We start from the raw sequence: 17,157 nt of genomic DNA on the forward strand, positions 1-17,157 counted from the left end.
CAGTTCCCCCTCTAGCTGCCAAAAGTCCCATCAATAATGAATACCTCGATGTCTTCAAACTTAATTTAGCATCTGTTCTGAGAAGGTGAATGCCAAGCCTGGGTCTCATGGCAAAGCAAAAGTTGGAACCAAAACAGAGATGCTGAGAAATGGATGGTCACTGTGTCGATCCAGAGGCATTTTCTTTCTTTTCTTTTCTTCCTTCCTTTCTGTTTTTTTTTTTTTTTTTTTTTTTTTTTTTTTTTAATGCTGCACTGCTGGCACCGTCTGCTGGCTAATTAAGTTAACCTTGTCAAAACTAGTGAAAAATTAGGTTAAAGTGGAACTGAGATGTCACCAAATTTGTGGTGCCATCATGGACAAGTTTCTTGGAGACACTGACGAGCTCTTTCTGTTGTCAGCTTGTCTGAATAACCTTTGCAATTCTTATGAACTCCGAGGAAAGAGGTGGATGAACTTGAATGTGAAGGTTGGTGTCCCAGGTGCTGGAGAAGAGCTCTAGGGTCCTATTAGTTTTGGTAGATGTCAGTCACTCAATGCCAGTATCTTTCCCAGAGGAGCCTCTTCACTCTTTAGTGCTGTATAGACCCTCTGCAAAAGCGGCAAGTACCCAGCAGTTGTGGTATGAAGATATGGTTTTCTAGTCAAATAAGACTAGAAAAGTCCAGGATTTAAGAGTCTATAGTCAAAAAAATAAATAGCTACCATTATTTGAGGGCCTCTCAGAAATTTTATTTTTTAATTAATTAATTTTTAGGGCCATAGGTATGGCATATGGAAGTTCCCAGGCTAGGGGTTGAATTGGAGCTACAGCTGCTGGCCTATATCACAGCCACAGCCACACAGGATCTGAGCTGCATGTGCGACCTACACCACAGCTCATGGCAACCCTGGATCCTTAACCCACTGAGCAGGGCCAGGGATCAAAACCACATCCTCATGGATACTAGTTGGGTTCATCTGCAGTGTACCACCACAACAGGAACTCCATTATTTTAATTTAATTTAATTTTATTTTATTTATCATTTTATTTTTTAAGAGTCAGTTGTTAAACATTCACCAGCACACACTGGTAGTGAGCCAAATTTGATCATCACAAAAATTGCAAAATGGAAGCACAGCATTGATCTCCCTCTGTTCACTAATAAGGAAAGAGAGACCTAGAAGTTACCTAGCTTACTCAAACAGGATTTCTGGGTTCTAACTGTATTTTCACCATTATATAAAGTGGTGAAATATGTAATAATAAAGATTAATCAACTAATGAATTCTTGAATGTATTTTTACTTTTATATAAAGCATTACTCCTTAGAAAAATAATGGCAGAAACAGAGGTTAAATTAGGGTTGCCAGATAACATGCAAGATACCCAGTTATATTTGAGTTTCAGATAGCAATGAAAACATTTTTTTAGTGTATATATGTTCCAAGTATTGCATGGGACATACCTACATTAAAAATTTTTGAGTATTTCACTGAAATTTAATTCTAACTGGATACTCTCTAATTTTGCTGAATCTGATAACTGTAATTAAATACTCTGTTTACATATTAACAAAATGGAAAGATTGTTGCTATAGTCTTATTAAATTATAGCTCTAGGAATTTCCCTTGTGGCACAGTGAGTTAAGGATCCAGTGTTGCCACAACTGTGGTGTGGGTTTGATACCTGGCCTTGGAACTTCCACATGCTGTGGGTGTGGCAAAAAAAAACCAAAACAAAAAAAAACAAAATATAGCTCTATCTTTCAGACTTTACTAGGGGCAAAAATAATTGCAGAAAAAGGCTTATCATGACCTAGTAACAGGACTAGTGACTGCTGTCCCAGTGAACTTCCACCCAAAAGGGACTGCCAGCCTCTTCTCAGCTTTTTATACATCTCTGGAGTAGTCGAAAGCTAAATAGAACTATTAACAACCATAGTTTTCATCGTCCTTTCATGTCCTTTTCATAACGCAATTGACTAGTCATTTCCTCCTAGGTCCTCATAGCGCCTCTCCCAATGCCGTTAGTACATCTGGTGTCAGTTCTGTTATTGTCAACAGCTTCTTCTTTTTAAAATGCTTAGTAAGTAAAGATTACTCCTTTTAGAATCTTGGATCTTGAATGAACAGAACATCTGGATGGCGTGCTTCCCTCGCAGAGCTTTGGAAAGGTCTGGGCCAGTGAAACAGCTGTTGGCAGAGCTGTTACAGCACCTGTGCTTAGATGGCTGGAGGTTGGCAGCCAGAGGCATTGTCTGTAGCAAAGAGTCACTTGCCACAGCTGCTCTGGATCTTCCTTATCTACAATGGCGCCCAAGAGCTGGTGTCGATGGGCTCGTCTGGAAAAGTGTGGGGCTGGGAATTGTGGAACAAGAAGAAGGCAGTAAGTACCTAGGGTTGATAATTGAGGTGTGTGTTAGCAGAAGAGAAGGGATAAAGGGTAACTTGGAGACATTCTGAAATGATGCCTGCAACAGGATAATCTGACTCAGAAGAAATCAGTGTTCAATACGTCAGACCTGGGTTGCTCCTTTGTCTTTTCAACCCCTTCATCATCTTGCATTTGTTCTTGTTGGATATAGGTCATGAGCACAAGGAGAACATTATTGCTTAAGAACCTAAAATTACTCCAATGTTGATGGTGTATTGAGGCAATAGTACAACCTCAGATATCTTCAGCTATGAATCTGTAGCATTTATTACTGGTAGTTTCAAGAATAAGATGGACTGATGACTAGGGAAATTATTTAGAGAATGTCTTTCTCCTTACCAAAATTAATGCATATATTTTAAATAATCTATTTTCTTTTTTTTTGTCTTTTTGTTGTTGTTGTTGTTGCTGCTATTTCTTGGGCCGCTCCTGCGGCATATGGAGGTTCCCAGGCTAGGGGTTGAATCGGAGCTGTAGCCACCGGCCTACACCACAGCCACAGCAACGCGGGATCCGAGCCGCGTCTGCAACCTACACCACAGCTCACGGCAACGCCGGATCGTTAACCCACTGAGCAAGGGCAGGGATCGAACCCGCAACCTCATGGTTCCTAGTGGGATTCGTTAACCACTGCGCCACGACGGGAACTCCAATCTATTTTCTTAAATCTTCAGAGAAGCATGTTCCTATTCGGAGGATATGGTGGTGTGAATATATTAGTCTTTATTTTGCGATTTCTCTCATCAGGCCAGCCTCCTGTTACGTCCTAGGAGAAGGCAAGGGAAGTAACATCCTAGTGACACTCAGACCCTAGAAGGTGGGTCTGGGTGCTTAATATTGGCCTCTTTGAGAATATTTGTGGGAATTATGTGCTCTCCCAGTGATTTTAGAAGAGAGTCAAAATTCTCTCAATCTCTCTCCTCTGCTGTCCTCAGCCTTGGCTTCAACATATTCTGGCTAACTCATGGTTGCTAGATGGCTACCAGGAACCACAATCCCTATCTACTTCCCAATTTTCATCCAGCTCAAGAGAAACAAAACCCAAGACCCAAAACCTGGATTTTTTTCTCCCATTTTTTTCTCCCATTTTCGTTATAGTTTTTTTTTTTTTTTTTTTTTTGTCTTTTGTTTTTATAGGGCCGCACCCGCAGCCTCTGGAGGTTCCCAGGCCAGGGGTAGAATCGGAGCTACAGCCTACACCACAGCCACAGCAACGAGGGATGCGAGCCTGCAATTTACACCACAGCTCTCAGCAATGCTGGATCCTTAACCCACTGAGCAAGGCCAGGGATCGAACCCACAACCTCATGGTTCCTAGTTGGATTTGTTTCCACTGCAACACAACGGGAACTCCCTATAGTCTTTTTTAATTCTAATAAAACTCATTGCTTTTTGCCATTATTAAGAAATACTGGGAGTTCCCATTGTGGCTCAGTGGTTAACGAATCTGACTAGGAACCATGAGGTTGCAGGTTTGATCCCTGGCCTCGCTCACTGGGTTAAGGATCCAGTGTTGCTATGAGCTGTGATATAGGTTGCAGATGCGGCTTAGATCCCGAATTGCTGTGACTCTGGCAAAAGCCGGCAGCTATGGTTTGGATTAGACTCCTAGCCTGGGAACCTCCATATGCTTTGGGTGCAGCCCTAGAAAAGGAAAAAAAAAATACTGGCTACAGGTTAAAGAAGCTGAATGAATTAAGGCAAAATGGTATCAGTTTTGTTGTAGAACGGTAGATTGTATCAGAAAGACAACAACATTATTTCCAATACTACAGGCACTTTCCTAATCTTGCCGCCATCCCTCTAGTGCTTATCAAAAGATGGAGTCTATTTCCTACCCCCACCCCCACAGCTAATTCATATTTTGCAATTATGTTGACTGATGGATGCACCTTGGCTTTTGTGCCTGGTCCTTTCTGTTGGGACATAGACTTTGGGAACCTTGAGATGGCATGTAAGAAGTCGTCCACCCCTGAAGCATCCCTGCTGGACGGGGCGTGTGGAGAGACCTCATAGGACGTCTGAGGAGCTGGAGATTCCTGCCCTCAGCTCCTTGAGTTTTCTAGGCCCAAGTGCCATACCTTTAAATGACTGAGTGATTCCAGCTTCTAGGCTTTGAGCCTCAGTGTCTGATTCTGATGGAGCAGCACTGACTTGTCCTCATGGAACCCAGTCCCAATTGCAAATCTCCTGAGTGAAAATACCACGACTTCCAAAACCCAAACCTTACCCTCAGGGGCACAGCTCTCAGATATGGGGGACAGTATAGACATTAAGGAAGAGCTGAAGTAAGAGAAACAAAACAGACCAAATAAATTGATAGATGTGTGTGTGTGTGTGTGTGTGTGTGTGTGTGTGCAGCTACTAAATAAATATATATGTGAATATAGGGCTACTAAATTTAAACACTGCTTTTTTCATTGTAGCCTTCAATAATGCATGAATCTTATTAACAAGAAACAGGTCAGCACTGGTAAACCTCCACTTTGCACCAAGTATGATAGGACATCTTGTGTCACCCTCATTCTTATAAACCTGTCTGATATTTTGTCTAACTCATGACAGACAATGAGGAATGAAGTCTTAATTGTGGTATTCACACTGAATCAGTAGTAAAAGTCTTAGTATTAACCATAATGATAGACTTTAAGTGTTCCTTAGTTAGGCCCTGGTGATCAAAGCTCTCAGGTGAAAAAAAATGGGTCTCCTATTCACACATGATGCTTGTTCACATCCTTTTAAGTGCACTGGACGTACGAATGTTCCGCCATAAGCATTTGAGACAAAAAAGAAATTTTCTCTGTTTTCTTTTTTCCCCTCGTTTCCTCTGAAAAACACCCTTCCCATCTTGGTGGACAATCTAAGATCTGGAAGCCCTTGTAGATCCAAGAGGCAGTGACTTAAAGGGGATAGGGTCACACTTGGTCACTTCAGCACAATGAAGGTAAAAACAAGGTTTTTCTGTTGTTGTTGTCACTTAGGCTTTTTACCCAATACACTTGTGTTATGAATATTAATCACCTACCGATTAACTTTTATTGCCAAGGAGATTGGAGGGCTTTAAGCCACTTTACAGTTCAGATAAAACTTCATCTGTTATCTATCTATCTATCTATCTACCTATCTATCTATCTATCTATCATCTGTCATCTATCTTCATCATTGTTATCTGTTGTTTCTCTCCCTACCTCTTACACTTGTGTGTGTATAAGAAGGATAAAGTGATTGGCTTGAATAACTATGAACTTTTAATTTACATTCTCCTAGCTCTAACACGGACTCCAGAGGCTCCTGGCTGAATAGTTTATGTCAGCCTGGCACAATGTGCTCTTGAAGAATCACAGGCAGCAGAGACATCCTTGGTCTTCAAGGGGTGCAAATGCACAGCTTCAAAGTCATAGAGGAAATATAAATTTCCTGCCATGATGAGGATTTCTGGATGCATTTTAACTCCCCCCCCTCCCCCACACATCTCAAACCAGGGAATGAATCCTATTGTTGACTTTTGGAAAAGTTAAACCAGCTATTTCGTTAGGGACAAGGCATGTCTTTACCATCTCTTTGCTTCGATGAGCTTTACTATTTCATTCCATGACAGGAGTGAAGTGTAAATATTGTCCCCAATGCTACATATTTCTCTCCATATATAGAGGCTAGAGCATTTGAGGGAGGGGACCCAGAAGTGTTTTCTTGTAGTAAACAGTGGGATAAGGTCCAAATTGTAAGTAGCGGTAGGACAATGCATATGGAAATACAAATGCATATGAAAATACATACTACTCTGTTCTGGAAATTAGCATTTCCTTTGCACAAATGAACAAGAGGTCTCTGCACTGTTGTTAAATTTGGAGAAAGAACCATCCCTTTTAGACTTTGAACTGAATTAAACTAGGTAGAGTGAAGGGGAGAAAGTTTTAAAGGAAAATGGCAGCCAATTTCTTTTGTTATTTAATGTTTTATTTTTTTTCAAGAACAGTTAACATATACTAGGCACCTACTGCCCTCAGTAACCTGCATCTAAAGAGCAAAGCTAATTTACCCACAGCCCGTGTTCTTTTGAATGGTTAGCCTTACTTAGCTCTGTTAACCACTATTCTAACATTAGCTTCAAGTTCAGTGTTCATAATCTAATCCAGAATTTTCTACTGCTCCCTGCCACATGAACATAAAAGTTTGGGGGCTTGGGGGGGGGGGATAAGGCGAGCAGTTTACATTTTCTGTGGCTTTTTCAAGTAATTGGCCCCAAAGTGAAGTTAATGAGTCGGCCATGGTTTATCACGTTCTGAGGGCATAAAACATGGAAGAAAATGGGCCTGTAGAAAGGGTTGGTATCCAGGAATGTGTGTATGTGTGAAAATCCTATAACTTTACTTCCACTGGCTAATATCCTGAGTCACTAGATGGTCAGAAGAATAGATCGAGTACAAAGGAAACAAACAGATGTACATTCATACTAAAAACCGAAAACAAAGTTTGTACAAGATGAACAGCAAATGAAGTAGCTTCTATCAAAAGAAAATCTCACACAGGTCATTTTTGTACATACATGGACACACACCCACACACACACAGACACACGAGCAAGAATGTGTATTTTGTAAGATAGGTCCTTGGAAATAGACATTCTTAGCAAATATGGATGACAGATCAATTGTAATTTATTTCCTTTTAACACTGTATCATCATAAAGAAAACTGGTATAAATGAAAAAATCTATTTCAAATATCTACATCTAAAATTTTAGGCAGTGAAAAAGCACTTTGTTGACAAGGAGAGTGGAATGATGTATGTTAATTGTCAGAAACTGCTGAATGCCTTGCTTAGTTGCCACAAACAAATTCACATATCAGAACGAACAATACTGCTAAATATTCTTTTTTCCCCATTTTTTTTTTCTCTGTTAAAACATACTGGGAGGAAGAAAAGAAAAGAAAACCTGGGAAATCCATACATCTTTCAAAAGTCTGAAATTGAAGCAATATTTAGAACCATAGATGAGGAAACGCCGCTGCATTGGTGTAATATACACGATGCGCTTTTCTTCTTTAATCTGTAATGTACATCAAATACTTTACAACAATGCATTAACAAAGGGCAAGAAATATCTTGCTGTACAGAGGAACCCCAATGCAACTTGAAGCCTAGAATCACAATGGATGAAGAGAGAAAACAAAGCGTGAGAAGCTGTCCCTCTGAAGTGTGTGAACTACGCCGCCTCTGTGCTTATAACCTTCACGCCCCTTCACCCCGACCGCCCGCCTCCTGTGCTGCCTCCAGCCACCTTCAGTGGAAAGCACTTTTTTAGACTTTTCAGCCCGACCTAGAAAGGTGTCACTCAATGTCAGATTTAGGATCACTTTCTATGGACTTTCAAGTTAACTCTCGATTCATTTAGCCTTCTAAGATAGCTTGTAAGGTTTCCTTACTGGTTATCACAGCCTTCCTATGGAACAGGCTTTGACAAACTAAATTTGCAGGGGGGGAAAAAAAAGCAATGTCGTGGGTCTGCATGCACATGCACTGTTCCTGGTGCCACGTGCCGCCTGCCTCACACCCAGGAGTCGGGGGAGGCCGGGTAGTGGCTCGTTTCATAGTTCAGTTCACTGTAGGGTCGGGCAGCGGAGTAGAAGTCGACGTAATTGCCGGTGGACTTGAGTCCCAGGTGCATGGTATACTCGCTGGCGGGAGGGCGGTGGTGGACCTGGTCCTCGAAGAAGGACTCTTCGTAGTTTCTCGTGGAATTGGGAAACGGCTGGTAGGTTTCGTAGTCTTTTCTGCTGGGCTCCTGTGGGACTGGCTGTGCTGAAACCTGCCCGGAGAAGAAGAGCTGGCTGGGTGAGTGCTTCTTCCCTTGACCCACCCTCCCCCCGTGGTAGCTGATGCGCACACCCTCCCTCCAAGTCAAGGCTCTGAGCATCCTCCAGGCATTCACCGGTGCCGCACTTCTCCTGATTGACTTTGCTTTTAAAGTTGCTTCCTGAGTCCGTGCGCTATCGTTCTAGATAATCTTTTGATTTTTTAAAATTACTATTCTGGTTAAGTATATATGACATCAAATTTACCATTTTAATCATTTTAAGTGTATAATTCAGTGGCATTAAGTACATTCGTCGCATGTGCCAGGGTCACCACTATCCATTTTCAGAACTTTTTCATCGTCACACACAAAAACTCTGTATCCATTAAGCATAATGGATACATCCCCATCCCCCCTTTTGCCAGCTTGTGGAAACCACCATTCAACTTTCTGTCTCTATGAATTTGACTAGTCTAGGTACCTCAGATACGTGGAATAATACAGTATTTGTCCTTTTGTGTCTGGCCTCTTTCACTTAACCTAATGTCTTCAAGGTTCATCCACGTTGTAGTATGTGACAGAATTTCCTTCCTTTTTAAGGCTAAATAATATTCCATTGTATGGAGAGATCATGTTTGCTTACCCTTTCATCCACTGAGGGGACACAAGCATTATTTCTACCTTTCGACCATTGCGACTAAATCTGCTATCCAGGAACATGGGTGCACCAGCATCTGTTAGAGTCCCTGCTTGCAATTTCAGGGAGTATGTACCCGGAAGTGGAATTAGCAAAGCTGCTAGTAATTCTATGTTTAACTTTTCAAGAAATTGCCCAAACTGCCACAACAACTGAATCATTTTATTAGCTAACCTTTTTTACATTAAAGAGGTATAAGCTAGATGCTACAAAACACAAGTCATTTATATTCATCTTCCCTGCATTTTTTCCATCACACCTAGGTGCTGCAATCCCAAAGAGAAAGTGAAGATGTACAAGGTCTAATGTCACTTGGGCATCTTCCTGCCAGCTTGGAGGGCTGTGATCAATGCCTCTCTGGAGGATGGAGGCTTCTCAGTAATAGAGCCATTCCATCATACCTTCCTAAGGGACCAGGTACCTCAGCCTTAGAAGATACACAGAGAGTCACATAAGAAAAAGAGGGAAGGGAATCCACTCCGAAGAGTATATATTCTAGAGAACCAAAATGTTTCCTAACTTAGTTCAATTTAGAACTGATAGGTTCATTTGTGCCACATTTTAGATTCCATATAAGTGATAGCATATGGTATTTTTCTTTCTCTAACTTCACTTAGTATGAGAATTTCCACTTGCACCCATGACATGACTTTGCTCTTTTTTATGGCTGAGTAGTATTCTATTATGTATATGTATCATATCTTCTTAATCCATTCACCTGTTGATGGACATTTAGGTTGTTTCCATGTCTTGGCTATGGTGAAAGATGCAAACTATTGCATTTAGAATGCTTAAGCAATGAGGTCCTACTGTATAGCACAGGGAACTATATCCAGACTCTGATGATAGAATAGGATGGAAAATAATATGAGAAAAAGAATGTATATATGTGACTGGGTCACTTTGCTATCCAGCAGAAATCAATACAACATTGTAAATGAACTATACTTTAATTAAAAAAATTTAAAAAATTAAAAAAAGAATTGATTGGTCTCGAGAATAATATGGGATTACCGAGCCTTTGGTTAGGGGAAGGAGTCTTCAGAATTGTCCAGTGACCCCCGACCCCCCCCAGCCCACTTCAGTGCTCCCTGTTTCCACTCTTGTCCTCTGCAGGTTACTGTCACATGTACGGGGTACAGGAGCCTTTGGGATACCTGAAGTCTAGAATGAGTCCTCTCTGCCTGGCTTTAAAGACAGTAAAACAAAGAGCGTTCACAGGCTGATAATTAGCTTTCTTACGTGGGGGCCTGGCGAAACCCTTCCCTTCCCCCTGCCTCTGGGGTCCCTCCCTAAGCACCATGCCCCCAAAGTGAGGGTACCTCCAAGGCGTGGGATGAGGACCATACCCACAGCTACTGCATGATGGCATCCACAGAGTTCCTCATGTTCCATGACTGGGGGGGAGTTCCAGTGGGAATGACGGAACACTCCTAAAGGAGCAGTTTGATCATTTTCTAGCGGATTCGGTAATTCCCTACTAATTTAACTAAGGTTCAGCGTCGAAACATCCTCTATAAATTGGTCTTAGTTAATAGATAATGATTTGTAATTAGCACGTTGTATGTAAATGAATGTTCCTAATGGCTTGCCCATACTTCTTCCCTCCAGTAAGCAAAACTCCCTCTTTTATATGTAATTGATTTACACTGGTAATCGACCTATGCTTCAAAGAACTGGTGAACTTCATCACAGCTGCCATCCAAGATGTCTCACTTCCAGCTACTGGTGGCTGAATGAATGAGGTTTCTGTCTACCTGAGAAAGCCCACAGAGCACAGACGTTTGTTAGTCTGAGAGCCGGGGTGTGAGCGAGACATTTGAAACTGCCATGAAATGTTAAGATCAGGTCCACCTGGTCACTGGGACAGGCAAAGGTGCCCTGAGCTGGTCTTTGAGGAGCTGAGTGCTATGTCGAGCTTCTCCACTACTATGCAGTGCTGCTACCCAAGTGTCAAGTAAACAAAATGGTTAAAGTTGGGAGGTTTGGAAAAATTACACCGGGAGAGAACTGGACTTCAATGTTTCTATTTCAGTGGGAACCATATTCAACATTTAACGAACTCTTATTTGTTTAATCTAGTATATGTATATATATGTACATATACATATATGTATGCATGGTTATGTCTGTCACTATCTTTTACCTATTTAACTATCTAATCTATTTCCCTCCTCTTTTTCTCTCTCTCAATTTCTTTTTCTCTTTCTTTCCTTATTTCTTTCTTTTTCTTTCCTTCCCTCCCCCTTCTTTCCTCCCTCCCTCCTTTCTTTCATTCTTTCTCTCCATCCATCCATCCAATTCCCATTTTATAGATGAGGAAACCAAAAGTCAGAGAAGTAACAAAACTTCCACAGGATGCCATACTAGGGGTGGTATGAAGCTGGGATTTGAATGCACACCCGGCTGACCTCAAGAGGCAGGAACACAGTCTCAGTTGAGCCGAGGTGGCCTGGCCTCACTGAGTTGACTCCAGACTCTGTGATAAGAAGGGAGGCTGGAAAGGAGACCAAGAGTCGTCTGACTTCTGTGTGCTGGTCTCATTGGTCAGAGGAGGCTGTGCCAGGACCTGGGAGGTCTTCAGGGGAAGTTATTTTTAAGGCTTGTGGCTCTCTTCCATGATGGCTACATCTTTCATTTTTTTTTTAATAATTTTTTTCAAATGTCTTATTGTTGCTATGCTCTCACTGATTGGTAGACATTTTGAGATTGGGAACAAGCTTATTTTAGTGTCTCATTTTGGAGAATTACCTTCTTCAGTTCGTCTGTATTGTTCATGAAGTCCCATATCAACCCTTTCTAAGGTTGAGTTCTGCAGTTCTGAGAGTTTTTGTGTGAACAAACCATCCAGGATGGCTGATGGTGGCACAGCTGTGTTTGAAGGGATTAAATTTGCTCACTGGCCCAGCAGCATGGATGTCTGTTGGTAAGCCGCATTCACAGCATAGGTATGTTGGCTGTATTTTATCATTTACTCTAAAAGATTATCTGACAGTGTTCAAAATTAGGCAGATGAAATACAAGCTTTCCCAAGAGGAGCTAAAATAAATGCATTTAATGGCCACACTTGCACCATATGGAAGTTCCCGGGCCAGGGATTGCATCTGAGCTATGCCTGTGGCAACGTGGGTCCTTTGACCCACTGCACTGGGCTTGGGACCAACTCCTCGCCTCCACAGCGACCCCAGCTGCCACAGTGGGCTTCTTAACCCACTGTACCACAGCGGGAACTCATTTTTTTAAATTGCACAGTGTGGATAAACCAGACTTCTGTGGAACCATGCTCATATACAACAGCGCTGTGTTCTGAATCTGAGTGTCTGCATAGTCCAGAGAAGCCCCAGTACATCTGAGGAGCCTGAGGCTGTTTCCTACTTTTCCTTAAGATAGCATCCTTTCTGGGACAGGAAGGTGTGACCAGCCTGCTCATGTGGCTTTCACTGGGGTCCACGCTCATGGTGCTTTGTCCCATGGCTCCTGCTCCCATAAAGCCATCCTGGCTGAACATTTTCCTCAGCAGCAGAATGTTCAGTTTAAGTTAGGAAGGACCTGGCCCCTTCTCCACCTCCCATCCCTTTAGCACGATGATGGAAGACTATGTTTTTCCTCATCAAGTTTGCCCACAAACTGAAAGGACTTCTAATGCAAGGGAACGAGTGGCCTGAGATAGGTCTTCAAAGTCCACCCTGCGGTAAAAGCTGAAGAATCAGGGTGTTAATATACAATGAAGGAGGCTGCTGGGTAAGGGCCAGTGGTTCTTAAAGTGTGGTCTCAAGACCACGAGCCCCTGCACCCCTGGGAACTTGTTAGAGGTACAAAGCAGTGGACCTACCGAATCAGAACCTCTGGGGTTGGGGCCCAGTAACCAGTGTTTATCGGTGTTTATCAGTCCTCCAAGGGGGTCCCGACTCATCTCAAATCGGAGAACCACTGGGACATAGGAGTGAAGAAGAACCAGGCTGGAGTCTTGGCCTCTTCCTAGCTTCTTCATGTCACTGAGGGAAAAGCCTTATACCCTCCTGGAATCCCAGCTTCCTCAGATCCGGGGATAATTCCATCTGCCCTGCCCACCTGGCAGTGAGACTGAGGACACTGACCAGGAGCTTAAGATGGAGTTTTCATTGTCATCAGTAATATCTGAATAATTGGTCAACAAAAACATCACACCCCTTGTTTCTAGTTTCTGAACAAAAGTACTATTGCCAGGGATACAGTTAAATATGCTAGTTTTCTTTAGAAGTATGGGATTGACTGGTTGAAGCACAGTAGGATTTTTTGCAGACTTTAAGTACTTAATTCTTAAAATGATGTCTGTGACCAGTTGACAGCAGAGATAAAAACCAAGGATTGAAAACCTAATTTCACACTAATGGTTGTTTCCTTCCGGGAGTCCTTATGCTCAGAATTCGCTGAACTTGAAACTGGAGTGGCCGGTGATCACGTGGGATGTTCCACAGCTGAGCGCTGACTGGCTGCTTTTCTGCAGAGTCAGGAAAGCCTGGCTCCCAGCTCTTGCCCTGTCCCTCCCTCCCTTGGCCACATATCCAGGGCTACTGCCTTATTTTCAGATATCACTGCCTTTTATTAAATATATATTTTTAAATTAAGGTATAGTTGATTTACAATGTTGTGCCAATTTCTGTTGTATAGCAAAGTGGCTCAGTCATACATACATATACATTCTTTTTTTGTTTGGGGACTTACTTTGTTTTGTTTGCTTTTTAGGGCCTCAACTGCGACATATGGGAGTTCTGGGCTAGGGGTTGAATCGGAGCCACAGCTGCCGGCCTACACCACAGTTCACAGCAACGCTGGATCCTTAACCCACTGAGTGAGGCCAGGGATCAGACCTGCATCCTTATGGATACTAGTCAGGTTCATAACCCACTGAGCCAAAACGGGAACTCCCTACATTCTTTTTGAATATTCTTTCCCATCATGTTCTATCCCAGGAGATTGGATACAGCTCCCTGTGCTGTACAGTGAGACCTCATTGCTCATCCATTCTAATGTTAATAGTTGGCACCTACTACTCTCAAACCTCTGGTCCATGCCTCTCCCTCCCCTCCTCCCCCTTGGCAACCACAAGGCTGTTTTCTACGTCAGTGAGTCTGCTCCTGTTTTGTAGATAGGTTCATTTGTGTCATATTTTAGATTTCACATGTAAGTGATATCATACAGACCTAACTGTCTATTGCCTCATCCCAGAGATGCCCCTGAAACTAGTTTCCCTGGATGAATCACTTCTCTAAGATGAATCTCTGTCCAGCCTCTTCTGCAACATTCGTGAGGATCAGCTTTGACACTGAAATTGAATGGCCTCCAACACATCCATCCTGGTTAAAATTTTCAAGCTGGCCTTTTATTAGTTGCAAGTTGTGAGATGGCTTTTGGCCCAGGAAAGTTTTAAAAACAAAAGCCATCTGGGATAGCTGACCATGCATGCAGGGGCAGAGAATCCAAATCACAGATGCCATTTACAAGGTCATCTCCAGAACCACCCAACTGGAAGAGAACCATATCATCAGCTCTTTTGAATGGTTAGGATGGTCTTACTTTACTGAATTCCCAAGAGGGAAAGTTGCAACTAGAGTAGAAGTGTATTCCAATAACATAAGCCAACGTAAGTAAAATGCTTTATTCTCTTCTTCCCAAGTCATCTCATTTCCTTGAACATTTTTTAGGTTAAAAAAAACAATTCTCTCTGGTGGACCTTCAAAAAATATTGCTTGATGTTAGAATAGACTTAACAGTCCAATTGCCCCCCTTTTCTTTGCTGGACCAGCTCAGGGAATAATGACAGCACTGAGCTATGACCACAGGACTCAGCTCTGCTGGGGGTCCACCTGCAACGTCTCCCTTGTGTTGATAAATAGCTCAGAGCTCATTCTCCATCCAGACTGAGTTTCAGCACATTCGCCCGAGACACTGTGACCTTGATGTTTCACACTGGGGTTGAGTCGAGGACATTCTGGGGCAGCCTGAGAAAAAGTCTACATATGATTAGCTGTGTTTAATCTTGAGACAGGAATGCTATCTGAGTGCATTAATTCCAGTTTCCTTAAATGCTCAGAATAGGCTTGGGTGAAAAGAATGTGCCACCCAGAACCACTGTGGACTATGCCACCCAGAACTACTGTGGACTGTTCTCTAGGTCTAGATTGCAAGCCATCCTTTGGAACCTACTGCAGCAACACTGGGAGATGTCACAGCAGGGTCTTTCTTCATTGCCAACAATAGTGGGATTCCCTGGAGATAAAGGCTGATACCAAGAGCGTCTCTCTTCTCTTTGGAAACTATAGACTGTTCTTCCGCACTTGGATGCAAAACCAAGGTCCTCTCTTTTCCTGACAAACATCTTTAAGAGCCGGAGATGACTGGATCACTGTATCTGATATTTGCCAAAAGAAAAAAGGCTTGATTTCTATAGAGTTTGCATTTCCATTTTCCTTTATGTTTGGGCATGTGGACCTGCAAATAGTTGGGGTTCACCCTTGGGGATCTCTTGTCTGCAGCTCATGCTCCTATTTATTTATTCCACTGGAATCTTTGCTTTTTGCAAAGACCAGAACTGTGTCCTCTTGCATCAGACATCCTACCTGCTAGAAGGGAGCCCCTTTTCTCTTCAAAGCTGCTGCCCTGCTGGGTAGTGAGAAATGTTCAAAAACAGCACATTTCCCTTTTATGTTTATCATCGGGTTACCATGATCCAGCAAACAGCTTTCAGGTTTACCTTTTCAGTCCAGTTTTCCTGACATATGACAGGAATCCAGAGCATCAGAAGAAGCCAGGTCTGGCCACAATTACCAGTAGCCAAGAATTATAAAGAATGTCAGTCTTTCTGGGATGACCACCATGGTAAAGAAAAGTATGAAGTTATTGATCAAACAAGGAGCAAAGGTGGTGCCCTTTTGCTTTTATAGTTGCCAAAGAACCACAGAGAAAATAAGCCTCCAATGAACATTTGCTAAATAAAACACACACACAGACACTGATGATTCTTAAAGTAGCTACTATTCCAGGGCTCCTCATTCATGAGCATCCCCACAGATTACCTACACATCTTGATAAAATGCAACTCTGATGCAGAAGACCCTGAATGGATTAGGATTAGGGTTAGAGCTAGGGTTATGAATAGGGTTAGGGTTAGGAATAGGGTTAGGGTCAGGCTTAGGGTTAGGAATAGGTGCTGCTGCTGCTGCTGCTGGTTCTCTAATTAGAATGAACAGCAAGGCACAACACAATGCTTTCTATTCAGTTGTTCATAGTAAACTTGATGTGTCTGTTTTGTTTGTATCCAGTGTGTATATTGAATGCCTTCTTCCAAATGAGAATTACCTGGATTACAGGAGGTATTTAATCCACGTCTCGTAATTAGACAATCCGTCCAGTAATCAGCATCTTACCCTTGTATGTTTGGGGCTCTCTAAGGTTTTTGGCTCACAGTAGAATTGTTTTCTACCACCAGATAAAACCTGCGGTTGTATTGAAATCAAAGACTGTTTTCAAATTTAAGGCTGTTCTGATGATTGCCGCCACCCACATGTGTGTCACATGGGAGCTGAGAGCAGAAGAGAACGTTATTTTCTTCTTCAGCTTTCTTGCATGTTAAATGTAAGCTCTTATCTTTTATAACTCCAGAACACTTCACATGAGCCAAAGTGGGAGCTGAATACCCACAGGCTGCCTCTCCTTTACCTGGTTATGTTTGATGTCTTCAGCAGGCGCACCATATGAATTCCTATACAAAGTTGAAATTCCAGTGTTTTGAGCTGAAAGCAAAAGAGAAACAAACATATTAGCAAAGAGAGCAAGACTTCAAATAAGGAATGATGGTTATTGAAGCTGTTTCCTACCCTGACAGAACTTGGTGTTTCATGGACCACTTCAAGTGGAAGAAATCCTTTGGCCCCACTTTATTTTGCATACAGATATTAAGAAAGAAGAACAGCTATTCTATGAAATCCCCATAGCATGTCAGCCTTTTGCAATAATGTTCAGCTTGCAGACAGGGTCAGGACAGGTGCAGCAAACAGATGGTCATCTTGCCATTTCTATGGCCTTGTTTTCTGGTGAACACTGGCAGATAATAAAAGCTTGCCACTTGCATTGAAGCATGCAATAATCTGGATCACCCACTTCGTTTTTAGCTGGAGAATGACAAGAATGAAATTTCTAATTTGAGCTCATGGAAGTGCTTGATCAGCTCTGAGACTGTTCATTTCTCAGAGGCCTGAAGGATGGGC

At 42.4% G+C, this 17,157-nt stretch overlaps 1 protein-coding gene across 5 annotated transcripts in view; it reads right to left on the bottom strand.

Annotated features, from left to right (window-relative positions):
• Positions 6,357–17,157, bottom strand: part of CTNND2 (catenin delta 2) — a 1,013,144-nt gene continuing 1,002,343 nt past the window's right edge. For all 5 annotated transcript variants that reach the window (XM_021076845.1, XM_021076841.1, XM_021076844.1 and 2 more), the window contains 2 exons: positions 16,610–16,683; positions 6,357–8,226 (listed from right to left, as the gene is read on the bottom strand). In XM_021076845.1, the coding sequence (XP_020932504.1) occupies positions 7,966–8,226; positions 16,610–16,683 (335 nt within the window). In that variant the 3' untranslated portion in view covers positions 6,357–7,965. The remainder of the gene's footprint in view (positions 8,227–16,609; positions 16,684–17,157) is intronic.

Source organism: Sus scrofa, chromosome 16 (assembly GCF_000003025.6).
Source record: "Sus scrofa isolate TJ Tabasco breed Duroc chromosome 16, Sscrofa11.1, whole genome shotgun sequence".
NCBI lineage: Eukaryota > Metazoa > Chordata > Mammalia > Artiodactyla > Suidae > Sus > Sus scrofa.